The 21,396-nt window shown below is 46.7% G+C and overlaps 1 protein-coding gene across 1 annotated transcript in view; it reads left to right on the forward strand.

Annotated features, from left to right (window-relative positions):
* Positions 1-18,995, forward strand: part of robo3 (roundabout, axon guidance receptor, homolog 3 (Drosophila)) — an 81,149-nt gene extending 62,154 nt beyond the window's left edge. The window contains 18 exon segments of the mRNA XM_030361058.1: positions 54-220; positions 779-900; positions 1,982-2,150; positions 2,153-2,197; positions 2,803-2,927; positions 4,007-4,190; positions 4,528-4,863; positions 5,903-5,942; positions 6,316-6,461; positions 6,869-7,168; positions 7,629-7,770; positions 8,654-8,857; positions 9,254-9,423; positions 10,060-10,155; positions 12,236-12,397; positions 13,697-13,851; positions 17,194-17,274; positions 17,840-18,995. Coding sequence (XP_030216918.1) covers positions 54-220; positions 779-900; positions 1,982-2,150; positions 2,153-2,197; positions 2,803-2,927; positions 4,007-4,190; positions 4,528-4,863; positions 5,903-5,942; positions 6,316-6,461; positions 6,869-7,168; positions 7,629-7,770; positions 8,654-8,857; positions 9,254-9,423; positions 10,060-10,155; positions 12,236-12,397; positions 13,697-13,851; positions 17,194-17,226 — 2,596 coding nt within the window. The 3' untranslated portion in view covers positions 17,227-17,274; positions 17,840-18,995.
* Positions 18,996-21,396: the final 2,401 nt, after the last annotated feature.

Raw genomic sequence — 21,396 nt, forward strand, 5'->3', positions numbered from 1 at the left:
TCATAAATGAATCCTATACCACTTTGTCATCGTATTTCTCTGTCCCATTGCAGCCAATCAGCTGGCAGCACCTGGCAGACCGTGGCAGACAACGTGAAGATGGAGACACACACGATCATGGGCCTGTTTCCCAACACCATCTACCTGTTCATCGTGCGTGCTGTCAACGCCTACGGCCTGAGCGACCCCAGCCCCATCTCTGAACCTGTCCGCACTCAAGGTTGGTAACAGATGTTGGCTTTTTACATATCAAACAACAGCTAGCCTCATAGATCCCCTTGTACTTGTATTTGCCAACTTGCCAACTTTTTCTTTTCTTTTTTTTTTTTCTTGTTTATCTATTTTTGTGCCCCTATGTAAAGCGCTTTGAGTATGTGAAAAGCGCTATATAAATTGAATCTATTATTATTATTATTTTAAGCAAGTTAAAGTGGGAGGTAATAGATTGTTTGTTTTTGCTGCAAGCATTTTAAAATCAGTAACAAAACCAGTACAGCTTTACCTTTAGAGAGAAGTAAGAATCGGTACAAAAAAAGCATCAAACACTATAAAAACAAAGTCCAGCGTTAGATTTATTGTTAGTTGTTTTAGCTTTGACCGGGCCTTTGGTGTTCACCGTTCAGCTGAAGATGATGGAGAGCAGCCCTCGAAAGAAGCCGAGGATTAGATTTCTTTATGTGTTTGCTCACAACTCAAAACCGCCTCAAGTTAGATAGCGTGCTCTGACACAGCAGAAACAGAGCCCATGGTTATTGTTGTTGTTCTCCCACTCCGCCAGACGTGAGCCCCACGGGTCAGGGCGTGGACCACAAGCAGGTCCAGCGGGAGCTCGGCGAGGTCGACGTCCAACTGAAAGAGCCTGTCTCACTCACCACTGGCGCCATCCAGATATCCTGGACAGTGAGTGCCTCTCTCTCTCTCTCTCACTCTCGCTCTCGCCCTCTCTCTCGCTCTCGCTCTCGCTCTCTCTCTCACTCTTCTCTCTCCTCTCTCTCTCATATAGATATATCAATATATTTATTCATATTTATCTATCTCTTTCATTATTGCTATCTGCCTGATAGTCTCTTTGTCACTCTCTCACTCTTTCCCTCTCTCATTCTCCCCCCCCCACACACACACACACACACACACTCGCGTGTTACCCATGCATGCTGCTGGAGTTTCCCCCCCCGCCTAAGCGATTCTCATATTCATGGTGGCTATCGGCATGTAAATGAAAACAAACAACACACGACAGATGTAGCAGCTCGCGGTTGAAGACTTTCTGTCAATTATTTGCTGCGCATAATTTGGCGCGATTTGCACTGTAGCTCAGACGGTCGCACCCTCCCCCCCCCTTCCCCACACAAACGCACACACACATCCCCGATGTCTGGTGCTAGGCCTCTCCGGCCCATCAGTCGTGTTGCATTATGTATGTCTCAGACTGCGCCGTGTAAACACTCTGGCCATTTCTGAATTGATGTCTTGCTTTCCAGAGTGTGTTTTGAAATGCTGCTGAGCTTATTTTCCGTGTGTGTGTGTTTGTGTGTGTGTGTGTGCAACAAGCTAATTTGATTTAGCCCCTATTCAAATGTTTGCTTACACGCGTCTTATTTAATATGCGTTACTGTCTCTTTTCACGCTTATTCACTCTTCTGTTTACAGATTGAGTCTTTATGTTTCTCTCCTCCTCCTCAAGCACCATTCCATTACCACTATTATCTACCATTGTTATGCTTTCCAATGATAAGAGTCTAAGATATGATATATATATATATAAATATATATATATATATATATATATATATATATATATATATATATACGTATGTATGTATGTATGTATGTAAGTTTTGTGTATAAATTGATTGCCTGAAAGGGCAAACATGGCAACAACACGATAATACAGCAGCGTATTGCGCTGCTGTATTGACATTTTGTTCTCCGCGGTCTTGAACTCACCCCTCTCTCCTCGTCTCCTTACCCCCCCCCCCAGGTGGACCGCCAGTCCCAGTACGTGCAGGGCTACCGGCTCCTCTACCGGCCCGGCGGCGGCACCTGGGTGCTGCAGGACGTCCACTCGCCGTCGGAACGCTCCTCGGTGCTCGGTGACCTGCTCAAGGGCACCAAGTACGAGTTCAAGATCCGACCGTACTTCGACGAGTTCAGGGCCGGGACAGCCGGGTGCTGTCGCTGCAGACCCCGGAGGAAGGTGAGGAGACTTGGGAGCGTTTGTGTTTGGTATCGTGGTTCCCCATGGAGGCCGGTATGAGCTATGTCGTCATGGTGTTAAAGCTGTGCGATCTCATGGAACAGAGTGTATTTTATACCAGTTTCAATCAGCGTTATCGTGATGCTACCCCAACGATAGGAAAGATAAGAAAGTTTGGATTGGTTTTGTCCATGGTTGTCTACCTCCCCATCATTGATTCAAGTTAAAGGTCTGACTGTGATTCTGTGACCCTAATTTTTTACGGATAATTTAAATTGGCTTGTTTTTTAACTATATAATATAGTCTAATACCAAACATTATTAATATTCTTTGAACGGAAGTCACTGGAACCCATTTGAGTAATAAAATAATTAAAGTGACGTTTTTGATCAGTTTAAGCCCCCATGCTACAATCACTAAATTATAATTATAGTAATTATAATTACAACGCATTGTTTTGCATATGCTACCGCGGTGCGCTTAGTTTTTTCTACAAACCAGCCAGCTATTTTTAACCCTTCTCTGCCATCTGTGTCTCCATGGATTAAGCGTGTTGCTAATATTTACCCCGTTAACCATCCCCGCCCTCCTTACCTTTTAATAGCCCCGAGCGCCCCGCCCCGGGCTGTTACCGTGGTGACGGTGAAGCAAGGCAACAGCTCCAGTGTCAGCGTCACCTGGGAGCCCCCTCCCAGTGACATGCAGAACGGCGTCATCCAGGACTACAAGGTAGCGTCTTGTTATCCTTTAGCCCCCAACAAGTGTCTCCTAATATTAACCCATCGAACGCCACAACAATAGCGAGTACTATTATCACACAGCCACTTGTTTATCCATCATCCATTATCACACAGTCAATAGACAGAGAGTACTAGTATCACACAGTCACTAGGCAGAGAGTACTAGTATCACACAGTCAATAGACAGAGAGTACTAGTATCACACAGTCAATAGACAGAGAGTACTAGTATCACACAGTCACTAGGCAGAGAGTACTAGTATCACACAGTCACTAGGCAGAGAGTACTAGTATCACACAGTCACTAGGCAGAGAGTACTAGTATCACACAGTCAATAGACAGAGAGTACTAGTATCACACAGTCAATAGACAGAGAGTACTAGTATCACACAGTCACTAGGCAGAGAGTACTAGTATCACACAGTCACTAGGCAGAGAGTACTAGTATCACACAGTCAATAGACAGAGAGTACTAGTATCACACAGTCAATAGACAGAGAGTACTAGTATCACACAGTCACTAGGCAGAGAGTACTAGTATCACACAGTCACTAGGCAGAGAGTACTAGTATCACACAGTCAATAGACAGAGAGTACTAGTATCACACAGTCAATAGACAGAGAGTACTAGTATCACACAGTCAATAGACAGAGAGTACTAGTATCACACAGTCAATAGACAGAGAGTACTAGTATCACACAGTCAATAGACAGAGAGTACTAGTATCACACAGTCACTAGGCAGAGAGTACTAGTATCACACAGTCACTAGGCAGAGAGTACTAGTATCACACAGTCACTAGGCAGAGAGTACTAGTATCACACAGTCAATAGACAGAGAGTACTAGTATCACACAGTCAATAGACAGAGAGTACTAGTATCACACAGTCAATAGACAGAGCGTAACTAGTATCACACAGTCAATAGACAGAGAGTACTAGTATCACACAGTCAATAGACAGAGAGTACTAGTATCACACAGTCAATAGACAGAGAGTACTAGTATCACACAGTCGCTGTTTTCCAAAACAAACACCGACCGCCACCTTGCTGCTCCACCCAAACAGGTGTGGTGCCTAGGCGTCCCGACGGACAACCAGACCCGCTACTCCATCAACAAGACGGTGGAGGGCTCCACCCTGTCCACGGTGCTGAAGGGCCTGGTGCCCGGCGTCGTGTACCAGGTGGAGGTCGCCGCGGTGACCAGCGCCGGGGTCGGCACCCGCAGCCAGCCCGTGTCTGTCCTAATCAGTGAGTCTGTTATGCCAGAGAAGCGAGGGTGGGAATTTAGACGTTTTCTGGGAAAATGAATGTTTAAGCACCGATTTGTTATCCTGTTATCCTTTGTTATCCTTGCAATCGTTTGAACGGTTCAGTCTTGTGAAATGTGAAATGTGAAATGTGAAGCAGTTCATTTTATATAGCAATGTCACAATTTTAGTTTGCAGCGCTTTGTGACATTTTCGAAAATGTCAAACTGACGACTTTAACGGCTGAGAAATACAAAACAGAACAAAACGGATGTACGTTCTCATGCTTCTCCCTTAACCCTTTCCCCCTCCATGTCTCTCCTCTCCCCGCCCTCCAGAGCTGCCGTCGGAGCAAGGTGGCGCGGTGGGCAGCGGGGCTAACGGTGCTGACGGTGTTAGCGGTGGCGGCGGCGGCGGCGGTGGAGCAGAAGGCGGCGCCCCCAGCTCCAACGGCGACGGCGGGGAGAGCAGCGTGAGCCTGGCGGAGCAGATCACCGACGTGGTGAAGCAGCCGGCGTTCATCGCGGGCATCGGCGGCGCCTGCTGGGTCATCCTCATGGGCTTCAGCGTGTGGATCTACATCCGCCGCAAGAAGAGGAAGGAGCTGAGCCACTACACCGCCTCCTTCGCCTACACCCCGCCGGTGAGAGGGGGAAGGGGGGTGGAGGTTGGGGGTTAGGTGTGTGGATGGTTGGGTTGGTTTGGTTAGTTGGTTAGATGGTTGGGTTGGTATGGGTTGGGGGTGGTTAGATGGTTGAATGGAATGGTTGGATGGATGGATGGATGGATGTTTGGTTGGTTGGTCGGTTGGATGGATGGATGGATGGATGGATGGATGTTTGGTTGGTTGGTCGGTTGGATGATGGATGGATGGATGGATGTTTGGTTGGTGGTCGGTTGGATGGATGGAGGAGGATGGATGTTTGGTTGGTTGGTCGGTTTGGATGGATGGATGGATGGATGGATGGATGGATGTTTGGTTGGTTGGTTGGTTGGTTGGTCGGTTGGATGGATGGATGGATGTTTGGTTGGTTGGTCGTTGGATGGATGGATGGATGTTGGTTGGTTGGTCGGTTGGATGGATTGGATGGATGAATGTTTTGGTTGGATGGTGGCAGGATGGATGGTTGGTTGGTTGGTTTGTTGTTTGGGTGAATGGCTCTGAACTGTTTGTGAACCAACAGTATGACTGTATTGCTTTGTTTGTGGCGGATTTGATTTGCTGGTTATTGTTTCCTCATGTTGTCTGTATTCACCCCAAAGTGCTCGGGGTTAATATGATATCTGGCAGCGTGCCACCTATTGTCTGCAGACCTTCTTTCTGTGGTTTCTCTTCACGCTAATTGTCTTTCTGGCAGATAGACCCGAGAAAAAATCAATCACTAAAATCACAATCAATTCTCTTTGCCAGTGCAGTTGGAAGAAGTCCTGTCATTGCTGAGTAATGGTTCCGCTGTTAATTAAATACATGCACACACCAAGACTCTATCTTAACACCAATTTCCTTAGGCAGGTAAAGCGGACAGCAGAAACTACTCATTCAGAAAATGAATTATTGAGCTTTATATTTAACTTGCTAGAGGCTTAAACATTTTCCAAAGAAAAACTTTAAAACCAAATAAAAGGGGTCCATGAAGAAAGAGCCCAATCAATGAAGCCCCAGTTTGTGTTGGTTTTGTTCTGACTGTATCTTTTGCTCACTCTTTTCTCCAGTGGGTTTCCCACATGGAGACGGATCAGGGCTCAATGGAAGGTAAATATCTCCATATTTGTATTATTATTTATTATGAATATAATTTTTTTATGTTCACATTTTGAACTTGCTTTGGACCTAAAATATTGCTGCATGCAATATTTTTTATATTATTTTTTTGAATCATAATATAAAACATATCTTCCTAAGAGAAGATATTACTCTATTTATACCAAAGCTATAAATATATTGACATATATATTGACATATATATATATATATAGACATTTTTTTGCCAAAATTCCAAAAATGACGTAAAATAACAACAGCCAGAAATTTGACAGTTCAAGAAAGCAAAGTATCATAATAAAGACCCATACGTCCCATAAAATAGACATTACATATGAATAACCCTGCCCTGGTTTACGTCTAGGCCTGGCATGATGACCGGGAGCATGGGGAACTACCCATGGCTTGCCGACTCCTGGCCCACCACCACCACCAACCTGGTGCACAACAGCAAGGAAGCTGTGGACTGCTGCCCCGCAAAGCACGACGCCACCGACAGATACTACAACGGTAGGACCGGGGGGCGCGCTGCCGGGGGGAGAGGGAGGCTTGGGGGGTCACCTGTAATGTCTCCACCGTGATGTGTGGATGGGTGACTGGGAGACGGTAGTGGTAATGTCAATGTTACAGGGTAGGTTGTGATGGATTAATGTCGCTGCTCATGTGAGTCAAAATACTAATCATTGTTTGATTGATGACGACTGTTTCATATTATTCAGCAACTGACAAAAAAAAATAGCAACAAAATAAGGTTCTTGTTTACAGTAGTTTTAGTTGTTTCACAAAGGATACCTAACCCCTATCCACCCAATTTATATGAATGACAGTAAAAAGTAAACCAAAGGAATAACCATCCTCTACCATCCTCCCTCCTCCACCCTCCCCCCCCCCCCCATCCACCCCCTCCCCCCATCCAGAGGCCGGCATCTCCAACTACCTGAGTCAGACGGAGAAGTGCAGCCTGGGCGACTCCACCGAGGGCCCCATCTACAGCACCATCGACCCCACTGGGGAGGACCTGGCCAGCTTCCACGGCTACGGGCAGCACGCCACGCCCTACGCCTCCACCTCGCTCACCCCTTACGCCGGCCAGAACCCTGAGCTCGGCCCGACCGGGCAGCAGCTCCAGCAACAGCTCCTCCAGCCCGAGGAGGGCCACTGGGCCACCCAGCCGGGCCCTTCGGGGGCCCAGTACGCCCTGCCGGACCGCTGCAGTGGTAAGGAACCCCCGGGAAGACCGCGGAAGGGAGAGGCATTTCTCTGTAGGGATGAGTTAGGGCAGGGTTAGCGTAGAGCCACGTTGTTTGGTTCTTCAAGGAGAAACAACGATTTTTATTCGATCCCTTAGTGGGATAGAATATGTCGAGGGTTTGTCGATTCCAAGCAGAAGGGTTCCGGGTTCGACCCCCGATGTACGTGGCCTAACCTGTAGGCATCCTTGAGCAAGATGCCCTGACACCTGCCTGCTCCTTAATGACATCTTTCTGAATCCTGGTTAGGTGATCTGGATTTAACCATCTGCTAATTGACCAAATAGTATAGAGTCTATACTCAAAAATGACACGAATAATGAATTGAATAAATGAATAATAATTCATACAAAAAGAAAGGGTCAGCTTCAGAGTAATTGGCTTGACCGTGACAATATCTGTGTGTGCCTGTGTGTGTCTTCTGAAGGCAAGCCCAAGCAGAAGCCCATGGGCAAGGCAGTGAAGACCCCCTCCCTGTCCTGGACTGAAGTCCTCCCCCCGCCCCACCGACCGAAGAGCTGGACCACTGTGTTTTGCTGGACCCCCCGGAGCTCCAGGATATGGAGATAGGGTGAGTCACACACACACACACACACACACACACACACACACACACACACACACACACACACACACACACACACACACACACACACACAAACCCAACACACGCACAGTTCTTTGATTAAGTCTTTCCAAAAACGTCATTTCGGTTGTTCCGCCCCTCCAAGCGGATCCATTTTAACTTTGAGCCCGGCGTTTCCCGTGCCCTCTGGCTCCTAGACAACTCAATTACCTTTATCCCCGCACCGTCGCCTTGGATATTTAGTTACGTCCTCACAACAGGCGGTTGGAAATGCTATTAACCGTGTCCCGCGTCTCTTGACACCCTCTCGCTCGGCCCCCTACTAACTGAATTATCCTTTGATAATGCAGTCATCTCCCCGGACCGCTGGGCACACGGCCTCTCTCTCGCTCTCTCGCTCTCTCTCTCTCTCTCTCTCTCTCTCTCTCTCTCTCTCGCTCTCTCTCTCTCTCTCTCTCTCTCTCTCTCTCTCTCTCTCTCTCGCTCTCTCGCTCTCTCTCTCTCGCTCTCTCTCCTCTCTCTCTCTCTCTCTCTCTCTTCTCTCTCTCTCTCTCTCTCTCTCTCTCTCTCTCTCTCGTAGCGTAGCCACTGGCTAGCCGCTATCCACCAAGTCCCATTAGAACACGTTTAAAACGCTCGAAATAGATCGTCGCTCGCGTTGGAGCGTCGGCGGATTCGAAGCCGCCGCCGACAAGGTCGTCATGCCCTTCGACTCCAGAATCGGTATCATGGACACAAACGAAGGAACTCGCAACATCTCCCAAGTTGTCCATTGCAAGCCGATTGTGGGGGGGGAAACAAAATGTCGGCACCCCAGCAGCTGGTCCTTGAACATGTCCTCTCCCGTCTCTTCCCGCCTTCCGCAGCTCGGAGGAGGAGGAGGAGGAGGAGGAGGAGTGGTGCCCCCCGCTCCCCGAGAGGACCTACCTGATGGAGGACGCCTGCTCGCCGGCCACCTCCTACAGCCACCAGTCCACCGCCACGCTCACCCCCTCCCCCCACGAGGAGACGCCAGCCCCCCACCACTCAGCCCACTTCAGCCTGCTGGACGGACCGCAGCATCCAGCACGGTACGGACCGTTATCCAGGATCAGAACCCACATCCGCCCTCCAAGATGGCGTGAATTACTGCTGTCTGGGGACACGCTTTGTGTTCAGAACGGAGACACGGTAGAGGCGTTGATGTGGGTTGGAACAACTTGTTTTAACGGTTGGAAATGAGCTCTGCTTCGTTGGGTTCTTTGTCTGTTGAGAACTTGAATTTCCTTTTGTATGAATATTTTATTCGTATTTCTTTGCCACTTTCAAGGACTGAGGGATACATTATGTAGAGCCATTGTTTGGTTTCAATACTGCTTTTTACCAAAAATTATGTTTTTGTGAATTATAAATATAAAAAAGTATATTTTTTATATTTATAAATATTTTCCTACTTTTATTTTTGTGTCTTTCTCTCCATCCGGTAGGAGGAGGCTACCCTGCGGCCCCGTGCCCATGCCCCAGGCCCCGGGAGCTCCCCTCACCCAGTCCAACCCCAACCTGAGCGTGGGGCCTTACTGCCAGAGTCCGGCCCACCGCAACCCGCACAGCCCCGGTGGGACCCTGGAGGGCAGCGACAGCAGCCCCGCCACCCCTGGTGAACGCCTTAGCATTGATCAGGACGTGCTCTGTGTGTCTGAAGCTGCTATGATCATAAAGGAATATATAGACACCAATTGATTTAAAAATGAAAAGCTCAACTCCGAACTTACACACCATAAATGCGTGTGAATAGATGTCTCGATGAGGCATAGGAAATAGAGGTTCCAAACAGGCAGTTCAACTAAGACTTGGATTATAGAAGAGATAAAGCCATGCAAAACAAGAGCAGGAGAACCGAGCTCAAGGTCTTTCCAGACCTGCATATAAAGAGACACACTTTACAAAGCAGTCCCTGCACAAACACCGCAGCAGCTTTCCAAGCCAGAATTGAAAATGGAAAAAGTTGACTCGCACACCCGCTCCCCCACCACGCACGCACGCACGCACACAGACGCAAGACATTGCATCAAACATTCAATTCAATCTATTAAAGGCCATCTATCAGAACACGCGTGTGTTCAGGATTCTATTGATTTTAATTTTGCAAAAGCTACGGGCCACTGCATCGAAGGCTTCTTAATATATCTCTTCGATCTTTTTCAAATTCATTTTCTCGAGAGAATTCTCACCCCGTCTCCCTCCCCCTCACCCCGACCCCCCTCCCCTCTCCTCTCCCCCATCCTCGTAACAGTTCACGGACGTGACGTGCACGGCCTCGGCAGCCAAAAGTCCCGTCTGAAGAAGAAGGCTTCCAAGAGCGGACCGTACCGGAGAGACATACAAGGAGGTGAGTGCTGCCCCCCCCCCCCCCGGCTGTCCCCTCCTGTTTGTGTGTGAACGAGCCTTCCCACTGTGAACGCTCAGATGTTTCACGGTGCCATCGATTGGTCCACCGACTGAGAGCGGTGTGGATGACTCAATATCAATGCAACACACACACCCACTCTATTGTACAAATCTGTTCATTATGCACAGGTGGTGTTTACTTGGTGTGTGTGTGTGTGTTGTGTGTGTGTGTGTGTGTGTGGTGTGTGTGGTGTGTGTGTGGTGTGTGTGTGTGTGTGTGTGTGTGTGTGTGTGTGTGTGTTTGTTTATGTGTTTTTTTTGTGTGTGAGTGTGTGTCTTTCTCTGTGGGGATGTTTGCGTGTGTGTGTGTGTGTGTGTGTGTGTGTGTGTGTGTGTGTGTGTGTGTGTGTGTGTGTGTGTGTGTGTGTGTGTGTGTGTGTGTGTGTGTGTGTGTTTGTGTGTCTTTCTCTGTGGGGGTGTTTGTGTGTGTCTGGCCAGCGACAACAGATCTTCAAGCTCTGACGTTATTTTTTCAGGCTATCTAGGCTTAATCGGTCGTACATCGTCATTGTTACTGAGTGAAAATATCTGTTGAGATAATCGAAACGCTAAGGGCTAGCTTTTAGCATAATCTTCAGTTATTACAAATCTGCTTTGCGAAGGCGATGAAAAGCGATGTGTTGGTGACTTAATTTGGTTTTAATGGTAGCCCGGTGGTTGTATCACAACTTGTAAAGCAATTTGTGACGATCATAGAGCCAGTCACTTTGAAACACACATTCAACAAAAGGAATTGCCATAATAGTTTTGTCAGGAAATTGAAACCACTATTTTAGAAGAAAGGCTATATGGCTGAGGTTTCCTATGAGAATAGAGGGTTTGAGGTTTGGTAATTATCTGAGAGACAGCTCAAGTCGGGATGCGTACAGTTGAGCCTTTCCCAGTTAGTAGGCCGTAGGCTGTTCTGTCTACTAGCGGTACGTTTGGAGATAATTAGGTTAATGTTGATTAGTTTGATGATAGTTGTGTTGCAATTAAGGAGAGTAGAGTAGTGGTAAAGGTTCAGGGTTCGATCCCCATTGTGTGCAGTCTACCTGCAGGTAAGGCGTTCAAGAGTAAGAAGCCCTAACACAAACCTGCTCCTTAAAGATGTGTATCTGACTTCACTGCAAGCTGCTCATAGTTGGGATTTGAGGGAAATACAGATAAGGCATAACAAATTTTGTTTTGGCTGCCCAGCGCCCAACTTTAATAAAAGAACAAGAAGAACACAAGAACACAACCAAAAGTGGATATTAAACCCTAACCGTTCTGTCTCCCTCACATACACACACATTAAACACAAGGAATTACAAAGCTTTTACTGGAAATAAAACCAAACTTTTTTGAAAAAATAACACACAATGTAGACACCCACACACCCACACACACACACACACACACACACACACACACACACACACACACACACACACACACACACACACACACACACACACACACACACACACAGAAAGTATTTTCAGTGACAAACTTCTTATAACTTTTCACAGGGCAGATTGTGTTGTCAACAGCAGACGTTGTTTTGATCCATTGTCTAATATTGCCGAATGGCTGCCCTATTCCCAGTTTTCTCATCATTGCCCTTTGTTCCATGTGTGTGTCTGTCTGTATGGGCCTGTGTGTGTGTGTGTGTGTGTGTGTGTGTGTGTGTGTGTGTGTGTGTGTGTGTGTGTGTGTGTGTGTGGTGTGTTGTGTGTGTGTGTGTGTGTGTGTGTGTTGGGTGTGTGGGTGTGTGTGTGTGTGTGTACGCATCTCTGTCTTTGCGTGCTTTTGTACACATGTGCTTGTGCTTGTGTGTGTATATACAACTGTAATGTATGTGTACTTTGTGTGTTTGTGCGTTGTGTTACAATGCATTACATCCTTCTGACAAGTCATTCCATTTGATTGCATCTTCCTATATTGCTGTCCTGTATCCTCAAATTGTATTTATGTGGATATTAACCAAAGATTCAAATGTGTGTGTGTGTGTGTGTGTGTGTGTGTGTGTGTGTGTGTGTGTGGGTTTGTGTCTACAGACTTGCCCCCACCGCCGGAGCCTCCCCCAGATGAGGGGGACCGGTTGAAGGGCCTCGGGGCCGGCGATAGGCCCCCTGGAGCAGCAGTGTCGTCCCTGGAGAAGAGGGAACACAACGGCTTGAACCACCAAAGGAAAGGCTCGGGCCCGCGGCTCACGGACGGTGAGGGAGAGACAGACTTTAACCGCACATTTATCACAGGCGCTGCAGGCTTCTGTTATCAACCATGTGTGGAAGATGGCGGAAGTGTGACACTACACATGAATTCAGGTTATATGTTTTTATATTTGAGGTATTGGTTAGGTAACAGGTTAGATATGTCTGATGGTGGACCTGCGTGGGGTGGGGGTGCGACACTGCACATGAATTCAGGTTTTGTATTTTTATAATGAGGTATTAGTTAGGTTAGATATGTATGATGGTGGCCTATGAGGCCAGAGAGGGTCAGGTTTAGGGAACTGTCTGTCTGAGAAAGTTAAGTAAAGGGGAGAATGGTTGACGTCGTCAGGTTTACGTTCATTAGGTACAGGATGTGTACGGTGCGGTTAAGGACAGGGTGGTGGTGATAAAGGTACTGGGTTAGATCCCCAATGTCCACTCACCTGTAGGCATCCTTGAGTAAGACACCTAACATCCTACATTGCTTCTTGTGGGAGTGTGTGTGGATGATGGCTTGTTTAGGCAGCCCAACCTGGCCCGAGTCAGGCTGATTGGTCTCTGGGTCTGGGGCAGGCTGCAGACCTGTCATGCATTGAGCAATCGATGTGCACAGGTTAACCCAGCCATCACCACACACACACCAGATCTCCTGCATGGAAACAGCGGCATGTATCATTATCGACAAAGCGTGCAATACACCGGCTTTCAACTCCTCCAGTGTGCGTCCTTGTGTTTGGAGGAGCCCAGTAAAAGTCCCCTGGGGGCAGTGGGCCAGGCACCGCTGTGGAGTGTAACAAGGTCCCCCTGCTACATGCCACCGAGATGGCCGCCACACTCCACCGAGGAGAACTGGCAATTAAACCAGCTATCATCCACACTCACACTCCACACTCCTGGAAAACCTATCCCTATTCTAATTAACTTTGGATTAAAAGTGTCTTTCACAAATTAATAGATAGTTGGGATGTGATGGAAAGATGGTTTTGGAACAGACTATTTATTTCAGCAGCTCAGAATCCAAATGTAAAAAAATCTGAATCACGAGAAAAAGAAAAGCCCAAAGTATATCAGATATTAAACACTGACAAGAATGCAGGTAGAGACACTGATATCCATTTGAACTCGATTAACTAGCACCAGAACTATGTTGCAAGTGCTCACAGGTGCTATCAAGATGCCCCTAAGGCATGGGAATAACAATGCATACAGTTGACTATCCATTGCATCCATGACACTAACCATCTTGTCTCCCACCCTCGCCCCCTTCCTCCTCCCCCCCCCCTCTCTCTTCCCGGGTTCCAGGCGAGGACCTGGCGGTGTACGGCAGCAAAGCGGCCTACGCGTCCAGGAACCACGTGCCAGGGAGCTGCTCCACCACAGGCAGCTCCTCGTCCCGGGGCTCCTCTGGCTCCCGGGGGCCCCCCTCCTCCTCCTCCACCACCAGGAAGCACAGCGAGGTGGGCGCACACACCGCCTCTTCACCAGGCCGGGTTCTTTGTGTTTCGTCACCTCCCGCCCTTCATTGATTTGAGCACAGAGTGCGATTATTTTAATGGCCCTTTTTTTTCAAAAGAAATATCAGAAAAGGGTAATTATTTTTTCAGATCTGTGGCAGTTGGAGAAATTATTTTTAAATATCAGCAACATTATTTTCCACTTAAAGGGCTGCAGGGGAGAAGAGAAGTGTGCGTATTGATCTTAATAATAGATGGTACCTCCGATGCTTTTTTTCTCTCCGAGAGAGACTTCTCTCAGGCTCAGTCGTCTCGCATTTCTAAAAAAAAAAAAAAAGATTTAAGGGAGAATAAAAAAAAGTTCAAAGTTCTTAAAACTTTTTTTGAAAACTTCTTAATATCCATGTTTCTTCAGGCGCACACACACACACACACACACATACACACACATATACACACACATGCACATATACACACACAGACACACAGACACACACACACACACACACACACACATACACACACACACATACACATATACACACACACACCTACACACAGACACACACACACACACACACACACACACACACACACACACACACACACACACACACACACACACACACACACACACACACACACACACACAGAGAGGGTAGTGTGTGATGGTCTATGGCCCTGTGGGGAGCTGCCTAGTACCATTCCTCCCTTCTCCTTCTCCCCAGACACTCGTGCACTTCTGAGGGCACACTACGCCCTGTGAGCTTTCTTTTAAGTGCACCCCCTGCCTAATACAACACAGCACATACACAACACACACACACTGAAGTACACACAGAAACACACGGCCCCCTCTGATGCCGGCCATGTCTTATTTATGGAAGAAGAGAAGAAGAAGAAACACAGGAGTTTTTTTTAATTTCAAAACAAGATGTACTTTGCATGTCGCCGGGCAATGACAGAACTATAGCTTCAAAGGCTCTGAGATATGTTTGATGTGCGTCCGTGCGTGTGTGTGTGTGTGTGTGTGTGTGTGTGTGTGTGTGTGTGTGTGTGTGTGTGTGTGTGTGTGTGTGTGTGTGTGTGTGTGTGTGTGTGTGTGTGTGTGTGTGTGTGTGTGTGTAACTACATATCCAATTCAGCCCTACTTTAATGCATTGATCCAAGCAGAACACTTCAATTAGTTTAGAGCAAGGATCAAAAACCACAATCCTAAACCACAATATTTAATAAGTCAAATACAAAGATTCCTACAGTCACTAAAAGTGATAGTGAAGGACTCTAAGTGGCAGGCCTTGACAAGCGTCTCAAAGGTCAGGCAGAACGTTGCTACACACAAACCCCTAGTAATAAAATGAGACAATGGAAAATAGGCTGGCACTATTTACGTTGGACTGATGAAGTTTTTCAGGAATGTTGGCCGATCCAGGGGGAGGACCAGTGGTTCAAAGGAGACAGTGTGTGGACAGCTGTAGTGAATGGTGAACCGAAGTGTTTAGGAACAGTGAAGGGCTCTGATGCGCGTCTCCTCTGCCGTGGTTGTTGTGGTGTGTCCGCCGTAGCGCCACTGATCTTATCTGAACCCACGCCCTAAAGCCCTGCGAGGAGCGGCTCCGGGAAGGGTGGCCCTTCCTCATTTGAGGGGTCATGGCCCCTTGACCTCCTCTTCCCTGCACAGATGTGACAGGGTCTCTTCTTGTTGTTGAAAGTGGAGAAAGAGTACACACACACACGCACGCACACACACACACACACACACACGCACACGCACACACACACACACACACATTAGAGAGACAAATTACGCAGTCTCAAACATACAAGGACTCTGTTGTCTCTCTGTCTTTGTCTCTCTCTCTCTCTCTCTCTCTGTCTCACACACACACACGCACACAAAAACAATCCCCCTCTTCACTCGTACACACAGGACACTCACAGGCAATCCCCCCCCCCCCCCCCTGCTGAGCAGCTAGGGACGACTAGCTCAACACCTACCCCCCCCACTGGGGAGCGTTAAAGCATGACCCCTTACTCCCATCAACCACCCGGCTGCCTCTTCCCAGCCCCAGTGGTTATCCATCGGAAGCCGCCGTGTAGAGTTTCACATCCTGTTGACTCGCTGACAACACGCGTTTCCCTGCTCCCCTGAAGAGGCGGCGGTGGTGGGTGCAGAGGAGCAGGAAGGCAAAGCGGAACAGGATTAGATCATGTAAGGTGGCTGGCTTCCCATTAGCAAAGGCACTTTAAAAAAAGAATGCCCTCTAGTGGGAGATAATGTGGTTATGTTTGGATATTGTGGTAACAAAATCGTGTACTTACAGTATGTACACCGTTGCAGCTCAACGCATATCTATCAAGCACAAGGTCCCGGACCAGCCATCGGGAACACCAGGTTTTTACTGGCCGTCCTGCTCGGCAGCCTGCAGGCCGCAGATAATGTATCTATTTTTTTTAAGCATTTTGTTATTTTTTACTGTCAGCAGACAGGCCACTGAACTCAGCAGCAGGCCAGGCTTGTGTTTCTGGTCATGGCGGCGAGATAGTACGATACCACGGAGCGGTCAATAACCAATGTGCTGGTTCTCTTTCTATTGCTACGTTCACATCAATGCAGGATAGACGCTAGGCAGAAACACACCTTCTGGCAGGGCAGGGAACACAAACCAACGACGGCATGGCAGTACGGCAGGACAGAACACGCGTGAACGATATGTTGCTATGGCGATGTCGTGTGGTTCACAAAGAGCGGATTAAAAAAACATACCCAAATGGAATGATCATATCAATCCGGGTGTTTTCGCACCAAAATGATCCTCCATGTTTCGTCCTGGGGTGAGGGAGCTACGACAGCACAAAGTTATAGTATTTTAATGTTTGAAGGCATTGCGACCTATCGAGTACTGTTGCAGATATTTTTTCTGCCGGCATCACAGTATTTGACTGTCCTGCTCCCGTCCTCCTCATTGATATGCGTTTGCGTTCAAACGTCGGCCTGAATCCATGTAAACATGGCAGAATGTGCTCAGAAACATTGGTGGCATAATTGGCATATCTAGCCAAGTTGATGTGGTCAATATTATTTGTACGTACGTGTGTATGTGCGTGTGTACCTACGTCTGCGCCACACGCAATGCATGTCACACACTATTAAGGCTACTATGATTAGAGTTTTGTTGAAAGGTCTATGTTATTTCATGTGTTGGTTCAAGGGCTATTTCTACTTTGGATGGGTATTGGGTAGTGCCCTAGCAATACAGGGGTATTGTGCTCTTGCTCTGTTCTTTGAATAGGTGGAGAGAGTGCTTAAGTGTAAAACATGTTGTTGCTTTTCTCTTTGTGCAGGGGGAGAGAGTAGCGTTGGGAGTGCCTCAGTAGGAGTGAGTGATGAACGACAGAAATCCAATAGTTCAGAGCAACCGGCAGGTAAAAGACATTCTCCATATATACAAGAAGAATTGCTATTTTTTCGTTTGTGTCTGAGGTTCATTACAGTACTTTATACTAAGCTGTTGTGGCTCATTAGTTTGTGATTCATTTGCACAAAATATTCTGCAGAATGCAGGGGATTAAATCTTGGTAACTAGACGTTTCCCTGCTGGGGGATCCCCGACTCATCCGTTTAAAAAGTGCCCTGACTGGGGCTGTATTTTGTGCACTGTATTCCCCGAGCTGAATGATTTTCCAAGTCCGGCCCTGTTGACCTCAGGTGAACATTAGGGTTGAACCCAAAGATCCAAAGTCTACCGCTGGGCACCTTGAACAATCTGCCAACCCCAATACAGGCTCCTTAATGACGAGTATAAAGGGATTCTGGCTACGTTGCTTACGATAAAAGCACCTGCTTCAGGACTAGAGAGTAAATATAGTACAGAATTTATCAGATGCTAATAAAATTGCTTGAGATGGCCTGGTCATTTCTGTCAATATGTGTTTTGTTTTGTCATTACAAAAGATACCAACAAAGACAATTTTCTCTGTTTGTTTTCAGGACATGAGATAAGTTGTACCTTCAACGCACGCACGCACACACACACACACACACACACACACAAACAGACAGAGCTTTTCCCACCATGGAAGCAAGTGGAAGAAAACGACGAGGGAAAAGAGTCTGAGCTTCTCTGCAGCGTTGTTTTTTTCCATGGGGACCCAGCCCACTGGCTGTGAAAGATCAACAGACTTTTCATCCTAGTTTCATCTGGTATTACTCTGATTATTTATGGCCTAATCCGGATTTGCTCCTTTATTTGTAAATATTCATCCATGTACTGTTCATTTGTGAGTTCTCGATACAAGGGGAGGGGGGGAAAGACGTATATTGTATTTATAAGCATCAAGAACACAAATGTAAAATAATGGTTCCTTATTATTATTATTATTATTGTTACTATGAAAGAAATATCATGTCGTCTTGAATGTGCCAACTGCTCTCTCTCTCTCTCTCTCTCTCTCTCTTGCTCTCCCCCCTTCTCCCTTTTTTGTTTTAGATTATTTTTATTCAAAATGTATACGCTGAGAAAGAGAGCGGCCAGCGGCCCTCTCTCTGTTGTCATGGCGAAGCAACAGAAAACCTGAAGCACAAAGTGTGTTTGTTTGTTGAACGGGATTTAAGGGGGGCCGGGGTACAGGGCGAGCAGCACCAATAGGGTGGGAGGGCTGGGAAGGGGGAGTGACCTGGGGGTGGGGATGAGGGTAGGAAGGAGTATTCGGAAAGTGTATTTTTCGGTGCTTCTGGACGACCACCTCTGCCTGGACTCTTGTACACTGGGCGTCCCCCTACGCACACTACACTATGAATGTCGTCCCCCACTACGGTGGGGTTTTATTTCAGTCTTCTTTGGTTTTATTTACGGCCCGGGAAATGATTGTGTCGGAAGACGGACAGGCTTTATAAAAGGTTTGATTGTAAACTCCACCACCGCCCCCACCACCCATGCTGCCCCCCCCCCTCCATCCCTCCCTCCCTCGACCCCTGCCTCCCTATGTTCATTTTACGGAGTGTCTACTGCAATCGCGCGAGGAAGTTTGCATCTTCTCTATCCCAAAAAAAAGATGAGAAGAAAAGAAAAGCAAAGTTCTGTGGAATAACTTTTTTGTACTCTTGTTGTTTTGTAAAGTCCAATAAAAATGCATTTGTCAAACGACATGGGTTGGTGCTCACACTTTGTCCTGAAAGGTGCAGTTGCGACGCACGTGATAATGAATGATGTTTTATCCGCAGAAATCCTATCATTGCTCACTGTACAGAGTAATTTGTTTTACTTTTGATATCTGAAGTCCATAACACTGATTCCACCTCTCATATATAAATAGACCATTACAAAATCCACACACGGGAGGCCATGATTCGGCCAAATCCCTTGTGAGAACTGCCATTTAGGTTTTATTTTAATTGTGAGTGTCCCATTTGTTCGTTGGCTTGGGCATTTAATTAATTTCCAGTTACATTGGGCATTAATTCTAATCACATTTAATATTATCATCTATCAAGTAAAGTAAATGTATTGCTAGGGCTCAATTCTATCGCACACCTTTTAATACCTGCAACTCAATCTACACCAGTTCCTCTTCCTGTACCCTGCAACTCCTAGTTATTGCTTTCCTGCTGTTTTCCTGCTGAACCCTGGAAAAGATGTGTGTGTGTCTGTGTCTCTGTGTCTGTGTGTGTGGGTCTTCTCCTGCTAATGTCTTGTTTCTTACTTCGAACATCCACATCCTCTTCGACCCCGATAAGTGCTGTGTGCACTGAGTAGCATGAAATTGCCCCCCCATCATCACCATCACTCTGCGTTCTCTCCATCTCGCTCCACCTTGTTTAATACTGACACACACACAGACACACAAACACACACACTGGGGACCACCTGAGAAGCAGTCTGCTGTAGCCTTGGTTGCTGTTTCCACACGCGGTGCACTGAGTCGTACATTAAAGAAAAAACCCTGACTACTTCTTATATACAAAACACAGATACGTAAAACACACACGTAGGTGGGACACATACACATATACAGAAAACCCACACATAAACGTAGAATATACACACAGACACAAATGTTAATATAAGCACAGCCACACAAACTTCAATAAATGTGGACCAAACATCTACAGATAAGGTAGATAAGGTAAACACATTTTATAAAGATACAAAAAAAATGAATAGCACAAAGGTCTGTTTCATCACTGCAATTTGTTGATTCAAAATTCAACAACCGATTTGTTTTCCGCTCTAAAAATCTAGTCACATAATCAGAAATCCTCAAACTAATTTGGATACATTAGTTAAGTCATTTAAAAAAAAATCTTTCTGTTGTGTTTCGAAAAACCAAATTGATTGTTTTGAGGAACAAACATTTGGCTTGAGGTGTTTACAGCTGGATGACATTCAAGCCCAAGCTATAAACTACAGTGGAGAGGTGAGGCTGTAATGGCCGCTGTTAAGACCTATGCGGTCATATGTTTGTCTAATGTTAACCGTTAAAATCCCTTTGCATTGTCCTGTTGTTTGTCTCTGTGAGCGTTAATGAGGTAATTAGTTAATTGTTTTTTGGCTGCATGTCAACATGATGATTGCTTCGGCAGGTGGCAGCTGGTATATGAAGGCCAGCGTGGAAGTACCAGGGGCCAGGTCATGCTCTGCATGTTGTGTCTTTGTTTGGCTTTCAGGTGGGTTGTTTTGTAGTAAACAAATGTATGATATACATTTGTTTTTACCAAACGATCGTAGCGCTAAACCCTAATGAGTGCAGGGCTGTATTTTGATGTGAGCCTACTTAAATGTTTTAGTTAAGTCGGTTTCCATGCCCTCCTCATGATGTTAGTATATAGCTGCTCTAATGTACAGTTGTTTCTGCTGAGACCAGATTAGCTTGACCTGATCTTCCTCTGCATGTGAAAGAGTTCCTTCTGGGGGTTGGAAGGAAGGTAGGTAGGTCATGGCTTAGAATTGCATAATAGACTGTTTAAAGGCCATTTTGGTTGTTGACTTCTCTGTTACATGTTTATTTTCAGCTTTAGGTATTCGGATTGTATGCACAATATTAATATTTAATCTCATTTATCAATCCATGTTTCTGTTTAGATTATAAAATGAAATCTACACACAAATGGATATAGGAATATAGAAGGCATGACGTAAATAAACTTCAGATAAAACAAAGAGGATGACCGGAGATTTACGTGGCTGACCTTCTCTATCGCGAACCACACCGCCACAACCCCCCCTCGCGGTTGGGTGCGATCTCTCTCGGTTTCCCGTCTCATCGCAAGCAATAAATCACCCGGCTCATTCATTAGGCCGATGTCAGGGCGGCCCCGCCCACCGGGGCAGCAGACCATCCGGGCATGTCCGGAGGAGGGAACCAAACCTGGCGATAGAGAGAGAGATAAAGGCAGAGCGGGGTAGTCAGAGAACGCAAGAAAGGGAGAGGTGGGGGCGGATCGTTGAAAAGAAGGGGACGGGTCGTTTAAACTCATTCGCCGCTCTTTTCATGCCGCCATATACCAATTTCCATGTTAATTTGCCCCGCGACAGGAAAGATGGATGT

This window comes from Gadus morhua, chromosome 7 (genome assembly GCF_902167405.1).
Source record: "Gadus morhua chromosome 7, gadMor3.0, whole genome shotgun sequence".
NCBI classification, from domain to species: domain Eukaryota; kingdom Metazoa; phylum Chordata; class Actinopteri; order Gadiformes; family Gadidae; genus Gadus; species Gadus morhua.